This window comes from Camelina sativa, chromosome 7 (genome assembly GCF_030686135.1).
Source record: "Camelina sativa cultivar CO46 ecotype springtype chromosome 7, ASM3068613v1".
Lineage (NCBI taxonomy): Eukaryota > Viridiplantae > Streptophyta > Magnoliopsida > Brassicales > Brassicaceae > Camelina > Camelina sativa.
In genome coordinates, this window is record NC_141886.1 from 13,863,810 (window position 1) to 13,883,393 (window position 19,584).

The 19,584-nt window shown below is 35.1% G+C and overlaps 1 protein-coding gene across 1 annotated transcript in view; it reads left to right on the forward strand.

Moving 5' to 3' along the window:
* LOC104704525 (uncharacterized) overlaps window positions 1-19,584 on the forward strand; it is a 43,596-nt gene that overhangs the window by 23,534 nt on the left and 478 nt on the right. The window contains exon 3 of the mRNA XM_087458412.1: window positions 17,303-17,805. Coding sequence (XP_087314538.1) covers window positions 17,303-17,805 — 503 coding nt within the window. The remainder of the gene's footprint in view (window positions 1-17,302; window positions 17,806-19,584) is intronic.

Here is a 19,584-nt window from a genome sequence, read left to right on the forward strand (position 1 = left end):
GGAGCGTTTAGACAACAATTATACCCATTTTGTCCCGAAACAGGCTTAACCCGAAAAAACATTGCTTTAAAGCAGCAAACTGCTATGTTACTCTTTCTAGGGTCAAAATATGTAGCAATCCAATACATTTGACTAATTATAAGAGTTCGGGTTGAATTTGGAGTGTTTAGACAACACTTATACCTATTTTGTTCCAAAACAAGCATAAAACGAGAAAACAGGCTAACACCGATAAAACATTAATTTGAAGCAGTAACCAGCTTTGTTTGTGTTTTTAGTGTCAAAATGTGTGACAATCCAGTGCAGTTAACTAATTGTAAGAGTTCGGGATGAATTTGGAGTGTTTAGACAACAATTATACCCATTTTGTTCCGAAACAGGCTTAACCCGAAAAAACATTGATTTAAAGCAGTAGACTGCTATGTTACTCTTTCTAGGGTCAAAATATGTAACAATCCAATGCATTTGACTAATTATAAGAGTTCGGGTTGAATTTGGAGTGTTTAGACAACACTTATACCTATTTTGTTCCAAAACAAGCATAAAACGAGAAAACAGGCTAACACCGATAAAACATTAATTCGAAGCAGTAACCAGCTTTGTTTTTGTTTTTAGTGTCAAAATGTGTGACAATCCAGTGCAGTTAACTAGTTGTAAGAGTTCGGGAGGAATTTGGAGTGTTTAGACAACAATTATACCCATTTTGTCCCAAAACAGGCTAAAACCGAGAAAACATTGATTTAAAGCAGTAAACAGATAGCTGTTTCTCTTTCTAGGGTGAAAATATGTAACAATCTAATGCGTTTCACTAATTATAAGAGTTCGGGTTTAATTTGGAGTGTTTAGACAACACTTATACCTATTTTGTTCCAAAATAGGCTTAAAACGAGAAAACAGGCTAAAACCGAGAAAACATTAATTCGAAGCAATAAACAGCTTTGTTTGTGTTTCTAGTGTCAAAATGTGTGACAAACCAATGCATTTGACTAATTGTAAGAGTTCGGGAGGAATTTGGAGTGTTTAGACAACAACTATACCCATTTTGTCCCACACCATGCTAAAACCGAGAAAACATTGATTTAAAGCAGTAAACAGCTATGTTACTGTTTCTAGGGAGAAAATATGTAACAATCTAATGCGTTTGACTAGTTATAAGAGTTGGTGTTTAATTTGGAGTGTTTAGACAACACTTATACCTATTTTATTCCAAAATAGGCTTAAAACGAGAAATCAGGCTAAAACCGCGAAAACATTGATCAAAAGCAGTAAAAAGCTTGTTTGTGTTTCTAGTGTCAAAATGTGTGACAATCCAATGCATTTAACTAATTGTCAGAGTTCGGGAGGAATTTGGAGTGTTTAGACAACAATTATACCCATTTTGTCCCGAAACAGGCTTAACCCGAAAAAACATTGCTTTAAAGCAGTAAACTGCTATGTTACTCTTTCTAGGGTCAAAATATGTAGCAATCCAATGCATTTGACTAATTATAAGAGTTCGGGTTGAATTTGGAGTGTTTAGACAACACTTATACCTATTTTGTTCCAAAACAAGCATAAAACGAGAAAACAGGCTAACACCGATAAAACATTAATTTGAAGCAGTAACCAGCTTTGTTTGTGTTTTTAGTGTCAAAATGTGTGACAATCCAGTGCAGTTAACTAATTGTAAGAGTTCGGGATGAATTTGGAGTGTTTAGACAACAATTATACCCATTTTGTTCCGAAACAGGCTTAACCCGAAAAAACATTGATTTAAAGCAGTAGACTGCTATGTTACTCTTTATAGGGTCAAAATATGTAACAATCCAATGCATTTGACTAATTATAAGAGTTCGGGTTGAATTTGGAGTGTTTAGACAACACTTATACCTATTTTGTTCCAAAACAAGCATAAAACGAGAAAACAGGCTAACACCGATAAAACATTAATTCGAAGCAGTAACCAGCTTTGTTTTGGTTTTTAGTGTCAAAATGTGTGACAATCCAGTGCAGTTAACTAATTGTAAGAGTTCGGGAGGAATTTGGAGTGTTTAGACAACAATTATACCCATTTTGTCCCAAAACAGGCTAAAACCGAGAAAACATTGATTTAAAGCAGTAAACAGATAGCTGTTTCTCTTTCTAGGGTGAAAATATGTAACAATCTAATGCGTTTCACTAATTATAAGAGTTCGAGTTTAATTTGGAGTGTTTAGACAACACTTATACCTATTTTGTTCCAAAATAGGCTTAAACGAGAAAACAGGCTAAAACCGAGAAAACATTAATTCGAAGCAATAAACAGCTTTGTTTGTATTTCTAGTGTCAAAATGTGTGACAAACCAATGCATTTGACTAATTGTAAGAGTTCGGGATGAATTTGTAGTGTTTAGACAACAATTATACCCATTTTGTCCCGAAACAGGCTAAACCCGAAAAAACATTGATTTAAAGCAGTAAACTGCTATGTTACTCTTTCTAGGGTCAAAAAATGTAACAATCCAATGCATTTGACTAATTATAAGAGTTTGGATTGAATTTTGAGCGTTTAGACAACACTTATACCTATTTTGTTCCAAAACAGGCATAAGACGAGAACACATGCTAACACCGAGAAAACATTAATTCGAAGCAGTAACCAGCTTTGTTTGTATTTTTTGTGTCAAAATGTGTGACAATCCAGTGCAGTTAACTACAATTATACCCATTTTGTCCCAAAACAGGCTAAAACCGAGAAAACATTGATTTAAAGCAGTAAACAGATAGCTGTTTCTCTTTCTAGGGTGAAAATATGTAACAATCTAATGCGTTTCACTAATTATAAGAGTTCGGGTTTAATTTGGAGTGTTTAGACAACACTTATACCTATTTTGTTCCAAAATAGGCTTAAAACGAGAAAACAGGCTAAAACCGAGAAAACATTAATTCGAAGCAATAAACAGCTTTGTTTGTGTTTCTAGTGTCAAAATGTGTGACAAACCAATGCATTTGACTAATTGTAAGAGTTCGGGAGGAATTTGGAGTGTTTAGACAACAACTATACCCATTTTGTCCCACACCATGCTAAAACCGAGAAAACCTTGATTTAAAGCAGTAAACAGCTATGTTACTGTTTCTAGGGAGAAAATATGTAATAATCTAATGCGTTTGACTAGTTATAAGAGTTGGTGTTTAATTTGGAGTGTTTAGACAACACTTATACCTATTTTGTTCCAAAATAGGCTTAAAACGAGAAATCAGGCTAAAACCGCGAAAACATTGATCAAAAGCAGTAAAAAGCTTGTTTGTGTTTCTAGTGTCAAAATGTGTGACAATCCAATGCATTTAACTAATTGTCAGAGTTCGGGAGGAATTTGGAGTGTTTAGACAACAATTATACCCATTTTGTCCCGAAACAGGCTTAACCCAAAAAAACATTGCTTTAAAGCTGTAAACTGCTATGTTACTCTTTCTAGGGTCAAAATATGTAGCAATCCAATGTATTTGACTAATTATAAGAGTTCGGGTTGAATTTGGAGTGTTTAGACAACACTTATACCTATTTTGTTCCAAAACAGGCATAAAACGAGAAAACAGGCTAACACCGATAAAACATTAATTCGAAGCAGTAACCAGCTTTGTTTGTGTTTTTAGTGTCAAAATGTGTGACAATCCAGTGCAGTTAACTAATTGTAAGAGTTCGGGATGAATTTGGAGTGTTTAGACAACAATTATACCCATTTTGTTCCGAAACAGGCTTAACCCGAAAAAACATTGATTTAAAGCAGTAGACTGCTATGTTACTCTTTATAGGGTCAAAATATGTAACAATCCAATGCATTTGACTAATTATAAGAGTTCGGGTTGAATTTGGAGTGTTTAGACAACACTTATACCTATTTTGTTCCAAAACAAGCATAAAACGAGAAAACAGGCTAACACCGATAAAACATTAATTCGAAGCAGTAACCAGCTTTGTTTTTATTTTTAGTGTCAAAATGTGTGACAATCCAGTGCAGTTAACTAATTGTAAGAGTTCGGGAGGAATTTGGAGTGTTTAGACAACAATTATACCCATTTTGTCCCAAAACAGGCTAAAACCGAGAAAACATTGATTTAAAGCAGTAAACAGATAGCTGTTTCTCTTTCTAGGGTGAAAATAGGTAACAATCTAATGCGTTTCACTAATTATAAGAGTTCGAGTTTAATTTGGAGTGTTTAGACAACACTTATACCTATTTTGTTCCAAAATAGGCTTAAAACGAGAAAACAAGCTAAAACCGAGAAAACATTAATATGTAGCAATAAACAGCTTTGTTTGTGTTTCTAATGTCAAAATGTGTGACAAACCAATGCATTTGACTAATTGTAAGAGTTCGGGATGAATTTGGAGTGTTTAGACAACAATTATACCCATTTTGTCCCGAAACAGGCTAAACCCGAAAAAACATTGATTTAAAGCAGTAAACTGCTATGTTACTCTTTCTAGGGTCAAAATATGTAACAATCCAATGCATTTGACTAATTATAAGAGTTTGGATTGAATTTTGAGCGTTTAGACAACACTTATACCTATTTTGTTCCAAAACAGGCATAAAACGAGAACACATGCTAACACCGAGAAAACATTAATTCGAAGCAGTAACCAGCTTTGTTTGTATTTTTTGTGTCAAAATGTGTGACAATCCAGTGCAGTTAACTAATTGTAAGAGTTCGGGAGGAATTTGGAGTGTTTAGACAACAACTATACCCATTTTGTCCCACACCATGCTAAAACCGAGAAAACATTGATTTAAAGCAGTAAACAGCTATGTTACTGTTTCTAGGGAGAAAATATGTAACAATCTAATGCGTTTGACTAGTTATAAGAGTTGGTGTTTAATTTGGAGTGTTTAGACAACACTTATACCTATTTTGTTCCAAAATAGGCTTAAAACGAGAAACCAGGCTAAAACCGCGAAAACATTGATTAAAAGCAGTAAAAAGCTTGTTTGTGTTTCTAGTGTCAAAATGTGTGACAATCCAATGCATTTAACTAATTGTCAGAGTTCGGGAGGAATTTGGAGTGTTTAGACAACAATTATACCCATTTTGTCCCGAAACAGGCTTAAACCGAGAAAACATTGATTTAAAGCAATAAACTGCTATGTTACTCTTTCTAGGGTCAAAATATGTAACAATCCAATGCATTTGACTAATTATAAGAGTTCGGGTTGAATTTTGAGTGTTTAGACAACACTTATACCTATTTTGTTCCAAAACAGGCATAAAACGAGAAAACAGGCTAACACCGAAAAAACATTAATTCAAAGCAGTAAACAGCTTTGTTCGTGTTTTTTGTGTCAAAATGTGTGACAATCCAGTGCAGTTAACTAGTTGTAAGAGTTCGGGAGGAATTTGGAGTGTTTAGACAACAATTATATCCATTTTGTCCCAAACAAGGCTAAAACCGAGAAAACATTGATTTAAAGCAGTAAACAGCTATGTTACTGTTTCTAGGGAGAAAATATGCAACAATCTAATGCGGTTGACTAATTATAAGAATTCGGGTTTAATTTGGAGTGTTTAGACAACACTTATACCTATTTTGTTCCAAAACAGGCTTAAAACGAGAAAACAGGCTAAAACCGAGAAAACATTAATTCGAAGCAGTAAACAGCTTTGTTTGTGTTTCTAGTTTCAAAATGTGTTACAAACCAATGCATTTGACTAATTGTAAGAGTTCGGGATGAATTTGGAGTGTTTAGACAACAATTATACCCATTTTGTCCCGAAACAGGCTAAACCCGAAAAAACATTGGTTTGAAGCAGTAAACTGCTATGTTACTCTTTCTAGGGTCAAAATATGTAACAATACAATGCATTTGACTAAATATAAGAGTTCGGGTTGAATTTGGAGTCTTTAGACAACACTTATACCTATTTTGTTCCAAAACAGGCATAAAACGAGAAAACAGGCTAACACCAATAAATCATTAATTCGAAGCAGTAACCAGCTTTGTTTGTGTTTTTAGTATCAAAATGTGTGACAATCCAGTGCAGTTAACTAATTGTAAGAGTTCGGGATGAATTTGGAGTCTTTAGACAACAATTATACCCATTTTGTCCCGAAACAGGCTTAACCCGAAAAAACATTGATTTAAAGCAGTAAACTGATATGTTACTCTTTCTAGGGTCAAAATATGTAATACAATGCATTTGACTAATTATAAGAGTTCGGGTTGAATTTGGAGTGTTTAGACAACACTTATACCTATTTTGTTCCAAAACAGGCATAAAACGAGAAAACAGGCTAACACCGATAAAACATTAATTCGAAGCAGTAACCAGCTTTGTTTGTGTTTTTAGTATCAAAATGTGTGACAATCCAGTGCGGTTATGGGATGTGTTTCGGGATGAATTTGGAGTCTTTAGACAACAATTATACCCATTTTGTCCCAAAACAGGCTAAAACCGAGAAAACATTGATTTAAAGCAGTAAACAGCTATGTTACACTTTCTAAGTTGTAAATATGTAACAATCTAATGTGTTTGACTAATTATAAGAGTTCGAGTTTAATTGGGAGTGTTTAGACAACACTTATACATATTTTGTTCCAAAATAGGCTTAAAACGAGAAAACAGGCTAAAACCGAGAAAACATTAATTCGAAGCAGAAAACAGCTTTGTTTGTGTTTCTAGTATCAAAATGTGTGATAATCCAATGCATTTAACTAATTGTAAGAGTTCGGGATGAATTTCGAGTGCTTAGACAACAATTATACCCATTTTGTCCCGAAACAGGCTAAACCCGAAAATACATTGATTTGAAGCAGTAAACTCCTATGTTACTCTTTCTAGGGTCAAAATATGTAACAATCCAATGCATTTGACTAATTATAAGAGTTCGGGTTGAATTTGGAGTGTTTAGACAACACTTACACCTATTTTGTTCCAACACAGGCATAAAACGAGAAAACATGCTAACACCGAGAAAACATTAATTCGAAGCAGTAAACAGCTTTGTTTGTGTTTTTTGTGTCAAAATGTGTGACAATCCAGTGCAGTTAACTAATTGTAAGAGTTCGGGAGGAATTTGGAGTGTTTAGACAACAACTATACCCATTTTGTCCCAAACCAGGCTAAAACCGAGAAAACATTGATTTAAAGCAGTAGACAGCTATGTTACTGTTTCTAGGGAGAAAATATGTAACAATCTAATGTGTTTGACTAGTTATAAGAGTTGGTGTTTACTTTGGAGTGTTTAGACAACACTTATACCTATTTTGTTCCAAAATAGGCTTAAAACGAGAAAACAGGCTAAAACCGAGAAAACATTAATTCGAAGCAGTACAAAGCTTTGTTTGTGTTTCTAGTGTCAAAATGTGTGACAATCCAATGCATTTAACTAATTGTCAGAGTTCGGGAGGAATTTGGAGTGTTTAGACAACAATTACACCCATTTTGTCCCGAAACAAGCTTAAAACAAGAAAATAGGCTAAAACCGAGAAAACATTAATTCGAAGAAATAAACAGCTTTGTTACTATTCCTAGGGTCAAAATATATAATAATCCAATGCATTAGACTAATTGTAAGAGCTCGGGATGAATTTGGAGTGTTTAGACAACAATTATACCCATTTTGTCCCAAAACAGGCTAAAACCGAGAAAACATTGATTTAAAGCAGTAAACAGCTATGTTACTGTTTCTAGGGAGAAAATATGTAACAATCTAATGCGTTTGACTAGTTATAAGAGTTGGTGTTTAATTTGGAGTGTTTAGACAACACTTATACCTATTTTGTTCCAAAATAGGCTTAAAACGAGAAAACAGGCTAAAACCGCGAAAACATTGATTAAAAGCAGTAAAAAGCTTTGTTTGTGTTTCTAGTGTCAAAATGTGTGACAATCCAATGCATTTAACTAATTGTCAGAGTTCGGGAGGAATTTGGAGTGTTTAGACAACAATTACACCCATTTTGTCCCGAAACAAGCTTAAAACAAGAAAATAGGCTAAAACCGAGAAAAAATTAATTCGAAGAAATAAACAGCTTTGTTACTGTTCCTAGGGTCAAAATATATAATAATCCAATGCATTAGACTAATTGTAAGAGCTCGGGATGAATTTGGAGTGTTTAGACAACAATTATACCCATTTTGTCCCAAAACAGGCTAAAACCGAGAAAACATTGATTTAAAGCAGTAAACAGCTATGTTACTCTTTCTAAGTTGTAAATATGTAACAATCTAATGTGTTTGACTAATTATAAGAGTTCGAGTTTAATTTGGAGTGTTTAGACAACACTTATACCTATTTTGTTCCAAAATAGGCTTAAAACGAGAAAACAGGCTAAAACCGAGAAAACATTAATTCGTAGCTGAAAACAGCTTTGTTTGTGTTTCTAGTATCAAAATGTGTGATAATCCAATGCATTTAACTAATTGTAAGATTGCGGGATGAATTTGGAGTGTTTAGACAACAATTATACCCATTTTGTCCCGAAACAGGCTAAACCCGAAAATACATTGATTTGAAGCAGTAAACTGCTATGTTACTCTTTCTAGGGTCAAAATATGTAACAATCCAATGCATTTGACTAATTATAAGAGTTCGGGTTGAATTTGGAGTGTTTAGACAACACTTATACCTATTTTGTTCCAAAACAAGCATAAAACGAGAAAACATGCTAACACCGAGAAAACATTAATTCGAAGCAGTAAACAGCTTTGTTTGTGTTTTTTGTGTCAAAATGTGTGACAATCCAGTGCAGTTAACTAATTGTAAGAGTTCAGGAGGAATTTGGAGTGTTTAGACAACAACTATACCCATTTTGTCCCAAACCAGGCTAAAACCGAGAAAACATTGATTTAAAGCAGTAAACAGCTATGTTACTGTTTCTAGGGAGAAAATACGTAACAATCTAATGCGTTTGACTAGTTATAAGAGTTGGTGTTTAATTTAGAGTGTTTAGACAACACATATACCTATTTTGTTCCAAAATAGGCTTAAAACGAGAAAACAGGCTAAAACCGCGAAAACATTGATTAAAAGCAGTAAAAAGCTTTGTTTGTGTTTCTAGTGTCAAAATATGTGACAATCCAATGCATTTAACTAATTTTCAGAGTTCGGGAGGAATTTGGAGTGTTTAGACAACAATTACACCCATTTTGTCCTGAAACAAGCTTAAAACAAGAAAACAGGCTAAAACCGAGAAAACATTAATTCGAAAATATAAACAGCTTTGTTACTGTTCCTAGGATCAAAATATGTAATAATCCAATGCATTAGACTAATTGTAAGAGCTCGGGATGAATTTGGAGTGTTTAGACAACAATTATACCATTTTGTCCCAAAACAGGCTAAAACCGAGAAAACATTGATTTAAAGCAGTAAACAGCTATGTTACTCTTTATAGGGTGAAAATATGCAACAATCAAATGCGTTTGACTAATTATAAGAATTCGGGTTTAATTTGGAGTGTTTAGACAACACTTATACCTATTTTGTTCCAAAATAGGCTTAAAAAGGGAAAACAGGCTAAAACCTAGAAAACATTAATTCGAAGCAGAAAACAGCTTTGTTTGTGTTTCTACTGTCAGAATGTGTGACAATCCAATGCATTTAACTAATTGTAAGAGTTCGGGAGGAATTTGGAGTGTTTAGACAACAATTATACCCATTTTGTCCCGAAACAGGCTTAACCCGAAAAAACATTGATTTAAAGCAGTAAACTCCTATGTTACTCTTTCTAGGGTCAAAATATGTAACAATCCTATGCATTTGACTAATTATAAGAGTTCGAGTTGAATTTGGAGTGTTTAGATAACACTTATACCTATTTTGTTCCAAAACAGGCATAAAACGAGAAAACAGGCTAACACCGAGAAAACATTAATTCGAAGCAGTAAACAGCTTTGTTTTTGTTTTTGTGTGAAAATGTGTGACAATCGAGTGCAGTTAACTAATTGTAAGAGTTCGGGATGAATTTGGAGAGTTTAGACATCAATTATACCCATTTTGTCCCAAACCAGGCTAAAACCGAGAAAACATTGATTTAAAGCAGTAAACAGCTATTTTACTGTTTCTAGGGTGAAAATATGTAACAATCTAATGTGTTTGACTAATTATAAGAGTTGGTGTTTAAATTGGAGTGTTTAGACAACACTTATACCTATTTTGTTCCAAAATAGGCTTAAAACGAGAAAACAGGCTAAAACCGAGAAAACATTAATTCGAAGCAGAAAACAGCTTTGTTTGTGTTTCTAGTGTCAGAATGTGTGACAATCCAATGCATTTAACTAATTGTAAGAGTTTGGGAGGAATTTGGAGTGTTTAGACAACAATTATACCCATTTTGTCCCAAAACAGGCTAAAACCAAGAAAACATTGATTTAAAGCAGTAAACAGCTATGTTACTCTTTCTAGGGTGAAGGTATGTAACAATGTAATGCGTTTGACTAATTATAAGATTTCGGGTTTAATTTGGAGTGTTTAGACAACACTTATACCTATTTTGTTCCAAAACAGGCATAAAACGAGAAAACAGGCTAACACCGATAAAACATTAATTCGAAGCAGTAACCAGCTTTGTTTGTGTTTCTAGTGTCAAAATGTGTGACAATCCAATGCAGTTAACTAATTGTAAGAGTTCGGGAGGAATTTGGAGTGTTTAGACAACAATTATACCCATTTTGTCCCAAAACAGGCTAAAACCGAGAAAACATTGATTTAAAGCAGTAAACAGCTATGTTACTCTTTCTAGGGTGAAAATATGCAACAATCTAATGCATTTGACTAATTATAAGAATTCGGGTTTAATTTGGAGTGTTTAGACAACACTTATACCTATTTTGTTCTAAAACAGGCATAAAACGAAAAAACAGGCTCACACCGATAAAACATTAATTCGAAGCAGTAACCAGCTTTGTTTGTGTTTTTAGTGTCAAAAGGTGTGACAATCCAGTGCAGTTAACTAATTGTAAGAGTTCGGGAGGAATTTGGAGTGTTTAGACAACAACTATACCCATTTTGTCCCGAAACAGGCTTAACCCGAAAAAACATTGCTTTAAAGCAGTAAACTGCTATGTTACTCTTTCTAGGGTCAAAATATGTAGCAATCCAATGCATTTGACTAATTATAAGAGTTCGGGTTGAATTTGGAGTGTTTAGACAACACTTATACCTATTTTGTTCTAAAACAGGCATAAAACGAAAAAACAGGCTCACACCGATAAAACATTAATTCGAAGCAGTAACCAGCTTTGTTTGTGTTTTTAGTGTCAAAAGGTGTGACAATCCAGTGCAGTTAACTAATTGTAAGAGTTCGGGAGGAATTTGGAGTGTTTAGACAACAATTATACCCATTTTGCCCCAAAACAGGCTAAAACCGAGAAAACATTGATTTAAAGCAGTAAACAGCTATGTTACTCTTTCTAGGGTGAAAATATGCAACAATCTAATGCATTTGACTAATTATAAGAATTCGGGTTTAATTTGGAGTGTTTAGACAACACTTATACCTATTTTGTTCCAAAACAAGCATAAAATGAGAAAACAGGCTAACACTGATAAAACATTAATTCGAAGCAGTAACCAGCTTTGTTTTTGTTTTTAGTGTCAAAATGTGTGACAATCCAGTGCAGTTAACTAATTGTAAGAGTTCGGGAGGAATATGGAGTGTTTAGACAACAATTATACCCATTTTGTCCCAAAACAGGCTAAAACCGAGAAAACATTGATTTAAAGCAGTAAACAGATAGGTGTTTCTCTTTCTAGGGTGAAAATATGTAACAATCTATTGCGTTTCACTAATTATAAGAGTTCGAGTTTAATTTGGAGTGTTTAGACAACACTTATACCTATTTTGTTCCAAAATAGGCTTAAAACGAGAAAACAGGCTAAAACCGAGAAAACATTAATTCGAAGCAAGAAACAGCTTTGTTTATGTTTCTAGTGTCAAAATGTGTGACAACCCAATGCATTTGACTAATTGTAAGAGTTCGGGATGAATTTGGAGTGTTTAGACAACAATTATACCCATTTTATCCCGAAACAGGCTAAACCCAAAAAAACATTGATTTAAAGCAGTAAACTGCTATGTTACTCTTTCTAGGGTCAAAATATGTAACAATCCAATGCATTTGACTAATTATAAGAGTTCGGGTTGAATTTTGAGTGTTTAGACAACACTTATACCTATTTTGTTCCAAAACAGGCATAAAACGAGAAAACAGGCTAACACCGAGAAAACATTAATTGAAAGCAGTAAACAGCTTTGTTTGTGTTTTTTGTGTCAATTGTGTGACAATCCAGTGCAGTTAACTAATTGTAAGAGTTCGGGAGGAATTTGGAGTGTTTAGACAACAACTATACCCATTTTGTCCCAAACCAGGCTAAAACCGAGAAAACATTGATTTAAAGCAGTAAACAGCTATGTTACTGTTTCTAGGGAGAAAATATGTAACAATCTAATGCGTTTGACTAGATATAAGAGTTGGTGTTTAATTTGGAGTGTTTAGACAACACTTATACCTATTTTGTTCCAAAATAGGCTTAAAACGAGAAAACAGGCTAAAACCGCGAAAACATTGATTAAAAGCAGTAAAAAGCTTTGTTTGTGTTTCTAGTGTCAAAATGTGTGACAATCCAATGCATTTAACTAATTGTCAGAGTTCGGGAGGAATTTGGAGTGTTTAGACAACAATTATACCCATTTTGTCCCGAAACAAGCTTAAAACAAGAAAACAGGCTAAAACCGAAAAAACATTAATTCGAAGAAATAAACAGATTTGTTACTGTTCCTAGGGTCAAAATATATAATAATCCAATGCATTAGACTAATTGTAAGAGCTCGGGATGAATTTGGAGTGTTTAGACAACAATTATACCCATTTTGTCCCAAAACAGGCTAAAACCGAGAAAACATTGATTTAAAGCAGTAAACAGCTATGTTACTCTTTCTAAGATGTAAATATGTAACAATCTAATGTGTTTGACTAATTATAAGAGTTCGAGTTTAATTTGGAGTGTTTAGACAACACTTATACCTATTTTGTTCCAAAATAGGCTTAAAACGAGAAAACAGGCTAAAACCGAGAAAACATTAATTCGAAGCAGAAAACAGCTTTGTTTGTGTTTCTAGTATCAAAATGTGTGATAATCCAATGCATTTAACTAATTGTAAGAGTTCAGGATGAATTTGGAGTGTTTAGACAACAATTATACCCATTTTGTCCCGAAACAGGCTAAACCCGAAAATACATTGATTTGAAGCAGTAAACTGCTATGTTACTCTTTCTAGGGTCAAAATATGTAACAATCCAATGCATTTGACTAATTATAAGAGTTCAGGTTGAATTTGGAGTGTTTAGACAACACTTATACCTATTTTGTTCCAAAACAGGCATAAAACGAGAAAACATGCTAACACCGAGAAAACATTAATTCGAAGCAGTAAACAGCTTTGTTTGTGTTTTTTGTGTCAAAATGTGTGATAATCCAGTGCAGTTAACTAATTGTAAGAGTTCGGGAGGAATTTGGAGTGTTTAGACAACAACTATACCCATTTTGTCCCAAACCAGGCTAAAACCGAGAAAACATTGATTTAAAGCAGTAAACAGCTATGTTACTGTTTCTAGGGAGAAAATATGTAACAATCTAATGCGTTTGACTAGTTATAAGAGTTGGTGTTTAATTTGGAGTGTTTAGACAACACTTATACCTATTTTGTTCCAAAATAGGCTTAAAACGAGAAAACAGGCTAAAACCGCGAAAACATTGATTAAAAGCAGTAAAAAGCTTTGTTTGTGTTTCTAGTGTCAAAATGTGTGACAATCCAATGCATTTAACTAATTGTCAGAGTTCGGGAGGAATTTGGAGTGTTTAGACAACAATTATACCCATTTTGTCCCGAAAAAAACTTAAAACAAGAAAACAGGCTAAAACCGAGAAAACATTAATTCGAAGAAATAAACAGCTTTGTTACTGTTCCTAGGGTCAAAATATGTAATAATCCAATGCATTAGACTAATTGTAAGAGCTCGGGATGAATTTGGAGTGTTTAGACAACAATTATACCCATTTTGTCCCAAAACAGGCTAAAACCGAGAAAACATTGATTTAAAGCAGTCAACAGCTATATTACTCTTTCTAGGGTGAAAATATGCAACAATCCAATGCATTTGACTAATTATAAGAGTACAGGTTGAATTTGGAGGTTTTAGACAACACTTATACCTATTTTGTTCCAAAACAGGCATAAAACGAGAAAACAGGCTAACACCGAGAAAACATTAATTTGAAGCAGTAAACAGCTTTGTTTGTGGTTTCTGTGTGAAAATGTGTGACAATCCAGTGCAGTTAACTAATTGTAAGAGCTCGGGATGAATTTGGAGTGTTTAGACAACAATTATTCCCATTTTGTCCCAAAACAGGCTAAAACCGAGAAAACATTGATTTAAAGCAGTAAACAGCTATGTTACTCTTTCTAAGTTGTAAATATGTAACAATCTAATGTGTTTGACTAATTATAAGAGTTCGAGTTTAATTTGGAGTGTTTAGACAACACTTATACCTATTTTGTTCCAAAATAGGCTTAAAACGAGAAAACAGGCTAAAACCGAGAAAACATTAATTCGAAGCAGAAAACAGCTTTGTTTGTGTTTCTAGTATCAAAATGTGTGATAATCCAATGCATTTAACTAATTGTAAGAGTGCGGGATGAATTTGGAGTGTTTAGACAACAATTATACCCATTTTGTCCCGAAACAGGCTAAACCCGAAAATACATTGATTTGAAGCAGTAAACTGCTATGTTACTCTTTCTAGGGTCAAAATATGTAACAATCCAATGCATTTGACTAATTATAAGAGTTCGGGTTGAATTTGGAGTGTTTAGACAACACTTATACCTATTTTGTTCCAAAACAGGCATAAAACGAGAAAACAGGCTAACACCGAGAAAACATTAATTCGAAGCAGTAAACAGCTTTGTTTGTGGTTTTTGTGTGAAAATGTGTGACAATCCAGTGCAGTTAACTAATTGTAAGAGCTCGGGATGAATTTGGAGTGTTTAGACAACAATTATACCCATTTTGTCCCAAAACAGGCTAAAACCGAGAAAACATTGATTTAAAGCAGTAAACAGCTATGTTACTCTTTCTAAGTTGTAAATATGTAACAATCTAATGTGTTTGACTAATTATAAGAGTTCGAGTTTAATTTGGAGTGTTTAGACAACACTTATACCTATTTTGTTCCAATATAGGCTTAAAACGAGAAAACAGGCTAAAACCGAGAAAACATTAATTCGAAGCAGAAAACAGCTTTGTTTGTGTTTCTAGTATCAAAATGTGTGATAATCCAATGCATTTAACTAATTGTAAGAGTGCGGGATGAATTTGGAGTGTTTAGACAACAATTATACCCATTTTGTCCCGAAACAGGCTAAACCCGAAAATACATTGATTTGAAGCAGTAAACTGCTATGTTACTCTTTCTAGGGTCAAAATATGTAACAATCCAATGCATTTGACTAATTATAAGAGTTCGGGTTGAATTTGGAGTGTTTAGACAACACTTATACCTATTTTGTTCCAAAACAAGCATAAAACGAGAAAACATGCTAACACCGAGAAAACATTAATTCGAAGCAGTAAACAGCTTTGTTTGTGTTTTTTGTGTCAAAATGTGTGACAATCCAGTGTAGTTAACTAATTGTAAGAGTTCAGGAGGAATTTGGAGTGTTTAGACAACAACTATACCCATTTTGTCCCAAACCAGGCTAAAACCGAGAAAACATTGATTTAAAGCAGTAAACAGCTATGTTACTGTTTCTAGGGAGAAAATACGTAACAATCTAATGTGTTTGACTAGTTATAAGAGTTGGTGTTTAATTTAGAGTGTTTAGACAACACTTATACCTATTTTGTTCCAAAATAGGCTTAAAACGAGAAAACAGGCTAAAACCGCGAAAACATTGATTAAAAGCAGTAAAAAGCTTTGTTTGTGTTTCTAGTGTCAAAATGTGTGACAATCCAATGCATTTAACTAATTTTCAGAGTTCGGGAGGAATTTGGAGTGTTTAGACAACAATTATACCCATTTTGTCCTGAAACAAGCTTAAAACAAGAAAACAGGCTAAAACCGAGAAAACATTAATTCGAAAAAATAAACAGCTTTGTTACTGTTCCTAGGATCAAAATATGTAATAATCCAATGCATTAGACTAATTGTAAGAGCTCGGGATGAATTTGGAGTGTTTAGACAACAATTATACCCATTTTGTCCCAAAACAGGCTAAAACCGAGAAAACATTGATTTAAAGCAGTCAACAGCTATATTACTCTTTCTAGGGTGAAAATATGCAACAATCCAATGCATTTGACTAATTATAAGAGTTCAGGTTGAATTTGGAGGTTTTAGACAACACTTATACCTATTTTGTTCCAAAACAGGCATAAAACGAGAAAACAGGCTAACACCGAGAAAACATTAATTCGAAGCAGTAAACAGCTTTGTTTGTGGTTTCTGTGTGAAAATGTGTGACAATCCAGTGCAGTTAACTAATTGTAAGAGCTCGGGATGAATTTGGAGTGTTTAGACAACAATTATACCCATTTTGTCCCAAAACAGGCTAAAACCGAGAAAACATTGATTTAAAGCAGTAAACAGCTATGTTACTCTTTCTAAGTTGTAAATATGTAACAATCTAATGTGTTTGACTAATTATAAGAGTTCGAGTTTAATTTGGAGTGTTTAGACAACACTTATACCTATTTTGTTCCAAAATAGGCTTAAAACGAGAAAACAGGCTAAAACCGAGAAAACATTAATTCGAAGCAGAAAACAGCTTTGTTTGTGTTTCTAGTATCAAAATGTGTGATAATCCAATGCATTTAACTAATTGTAAGAGTGCGGGATGAATTTGGAGTGTTTAGACAACAATTATACCCATTTTGTCCCGAAACAGGCTAAACCCGAAAATACATTGATTTGAAGCAGTAAACTGCTATGTTACTCTTTCTAGGGTCAAAATATGTAACAATCCAATGCATTTGACTAATTATAAGAGTTCGGGTTGAATTTGGAGTGTTTAGACAACACTTATACCTATTTTGTTCCAAAACAAGCATAAAACGAGAAAACATGCTAACACCGAGAAAACATTAATTCGAAGCAGTAAACAGCTTTGTTTGTGTTTTTTGTGTCAAAATGTGTGACAATCCAGTGCAGTTAACTAATTGTAAGAGTTCAGGAGGAATTTGGAGTGTTTAGACAACAACTATACCCATTTTGTCCCAAACCAGGCTAAAACCGAGAAAACGAAGATGATGATCTTGAGGAAGTTATCCCCTTGAGACGCAGCCAAAGACTCAAGTTTCCACCATCTAACTGGAAAAACACGCGAGTGTACTACAACAATGCTGCCATAGCTCACCCGATTCAAGCCGTGTGCACGTTAGCCCATTTACCGGAAGAACACCAAGTCTTTCTCACTCAAGTTGATAGCCACTGGATCCCACAAACATATGAGGAAGCTAAAGATCACAAGGTGTGGCGTGATGCAGTTCAAGACGAACGAACGACCATGGAGAAAAACCACACGTGGGACGAGACTGATCTACCCAAAGGAAAGAAGGCAGTGACGTCCAAATGGATCTTCACGATCAAATATCGATGTGACGGGGAGATTGAACGGTACAAAGCTCGCCTTGTGGCAAGAGGCTTCACGCAAACGTACGGGGAGGACTATAAGGATATGTTTGCCCCGGTAGCCAAACTACACACAGTCCGGGTAGTTCTCTCTTTGGCCGTCAACTTGAAATGGGAGCTATGGCAGATGGACGTGAAGAATGCGTTTCTACAAGGTGAACTGGAGGAAGAAGTATACATGAGACACCACCGGGCCTAGAGGACACGGTTAGCCCCGGCAAAGTGTTCAAACTCAACAAAGCGATCTATGGCTTGAAGCAATCGCCAAGGGCGTGGTATCACAAGCTAAGCTCAACCTTGACCAAGCGGGGATTCAGGAGATCAGAATCTGACCACACTCTTTTCACATACCCAAGTGACCAAGGTATCATTGTCATTCTCGTATATGTTGATGATATCATACTAGAAAGCTTAGATAATCCATGGTCCTGCACTTACCTTTGCCAAGAAGAATCTAAACCTCTAACAAGCAAGAAAACACTTCTATGAAGTTCCTACAACGATCCCAGCTACAGATCTCTACAGAAACCGCTTCTAACTCCAAGAAACCACCAAGAACACTCAAGAACACCAAGAACTCTTCTCTTTCTCTTTTGTTTCTCTCAAAAGCGGCTAAACACGCCTAATGAGACAAAACACGAACTTAAGGGTTTCCTTCTCCCTTTGCCCAAAACGCAGCGTTTAACTTAAGTCAAAATGCAGAAACTCAACCTTGCATCGACCGATGCAATCCCTCAACCGGGATTTCGGTTCGCGGATGTTACAATTCTCCCCCACCAATTTAGATTCGTCCTAGAATCTCAAACAACACTCGGCCAAGGACTCCCAGCTACCGTCTCCATGGCCCGCACTCCTCTGACCGATCTACAGAAGGTCACCTCTATGCGATAGACTCACGCTCCTGGCATTATTTGCTCTCGACTTTTGGACTCTCCTTTTTACTCACAAGCCTAAACCTTGAGTTTTTATTGGCTCCTCATTAGACCGAAATCTGCATGCCATAATATTGGCTCCTCATCGGGCCTAAGCCCGCATACCATAATGTATATAAGGGAGCCCAATACTCGTCTCTCGGGTTGCCACCCTACAGCGCGCCCCCGGATCGTCATCCAAAGTCGATATACCAGCCATACTCCCAAGCCACAAAGTCTTAGAATATGACGGTACTAGGAGGACCTAAGTCCCCCAAGAGTCGCGAGCAAACAATTCTGAACACGTCTGAGTCCTATCCCTATCCAGGTTTCCTTCCCATGGCTCACGTAGGACAACACGATGCCCTACCAACCACATATACCCTCACTAGGATACCTCATGACCACACAAGGATCATCTCACTGCCCAACGGGCCACCACAAAGGCCAAACAAATGTCCTAAACAGGACCGCCACCAAGGCCAAACAAATGTCCTAAACAGGACCGCCACCAAGGCCAAAAAATGTCCTAAAAAGAACCGCCACCAAGGCCAAACAAATGTCACAATCGAAGCTACTTTTTTACCAAATACACTCGCCAAACTCCGAAAATATATCGACGATGGTGACTGATATGATATTAGAACTTTCAAAGTAATCAATCCAACCCTGAATGAGAGGAATACTCATCATCCTTATCAAATTAAATTCACGGACGATACCATTATGACGCTGGTCCAACAATTGAGTCCAAAGAATTACTTTTGATTCGAGGATTTGGATGATATATATCATGGAAGAATAAATCATCCCATCTCTTTCCGTAAGTGTTTCGTTAATTAATTTAATATTGATATGGTACACTCCGTGAGTATAGTTAATTGTAACTTTGTGTTCGGGAATCTAGAATCTTTATAGGATTTGTTATAACTTTGTTTATTGGCCCCTCCCTTAGAAAATTATGAATTAAACTTTTACAAAATGTAGATTTGCAACACTTTGGAAAACTAAATTCTATCTTTT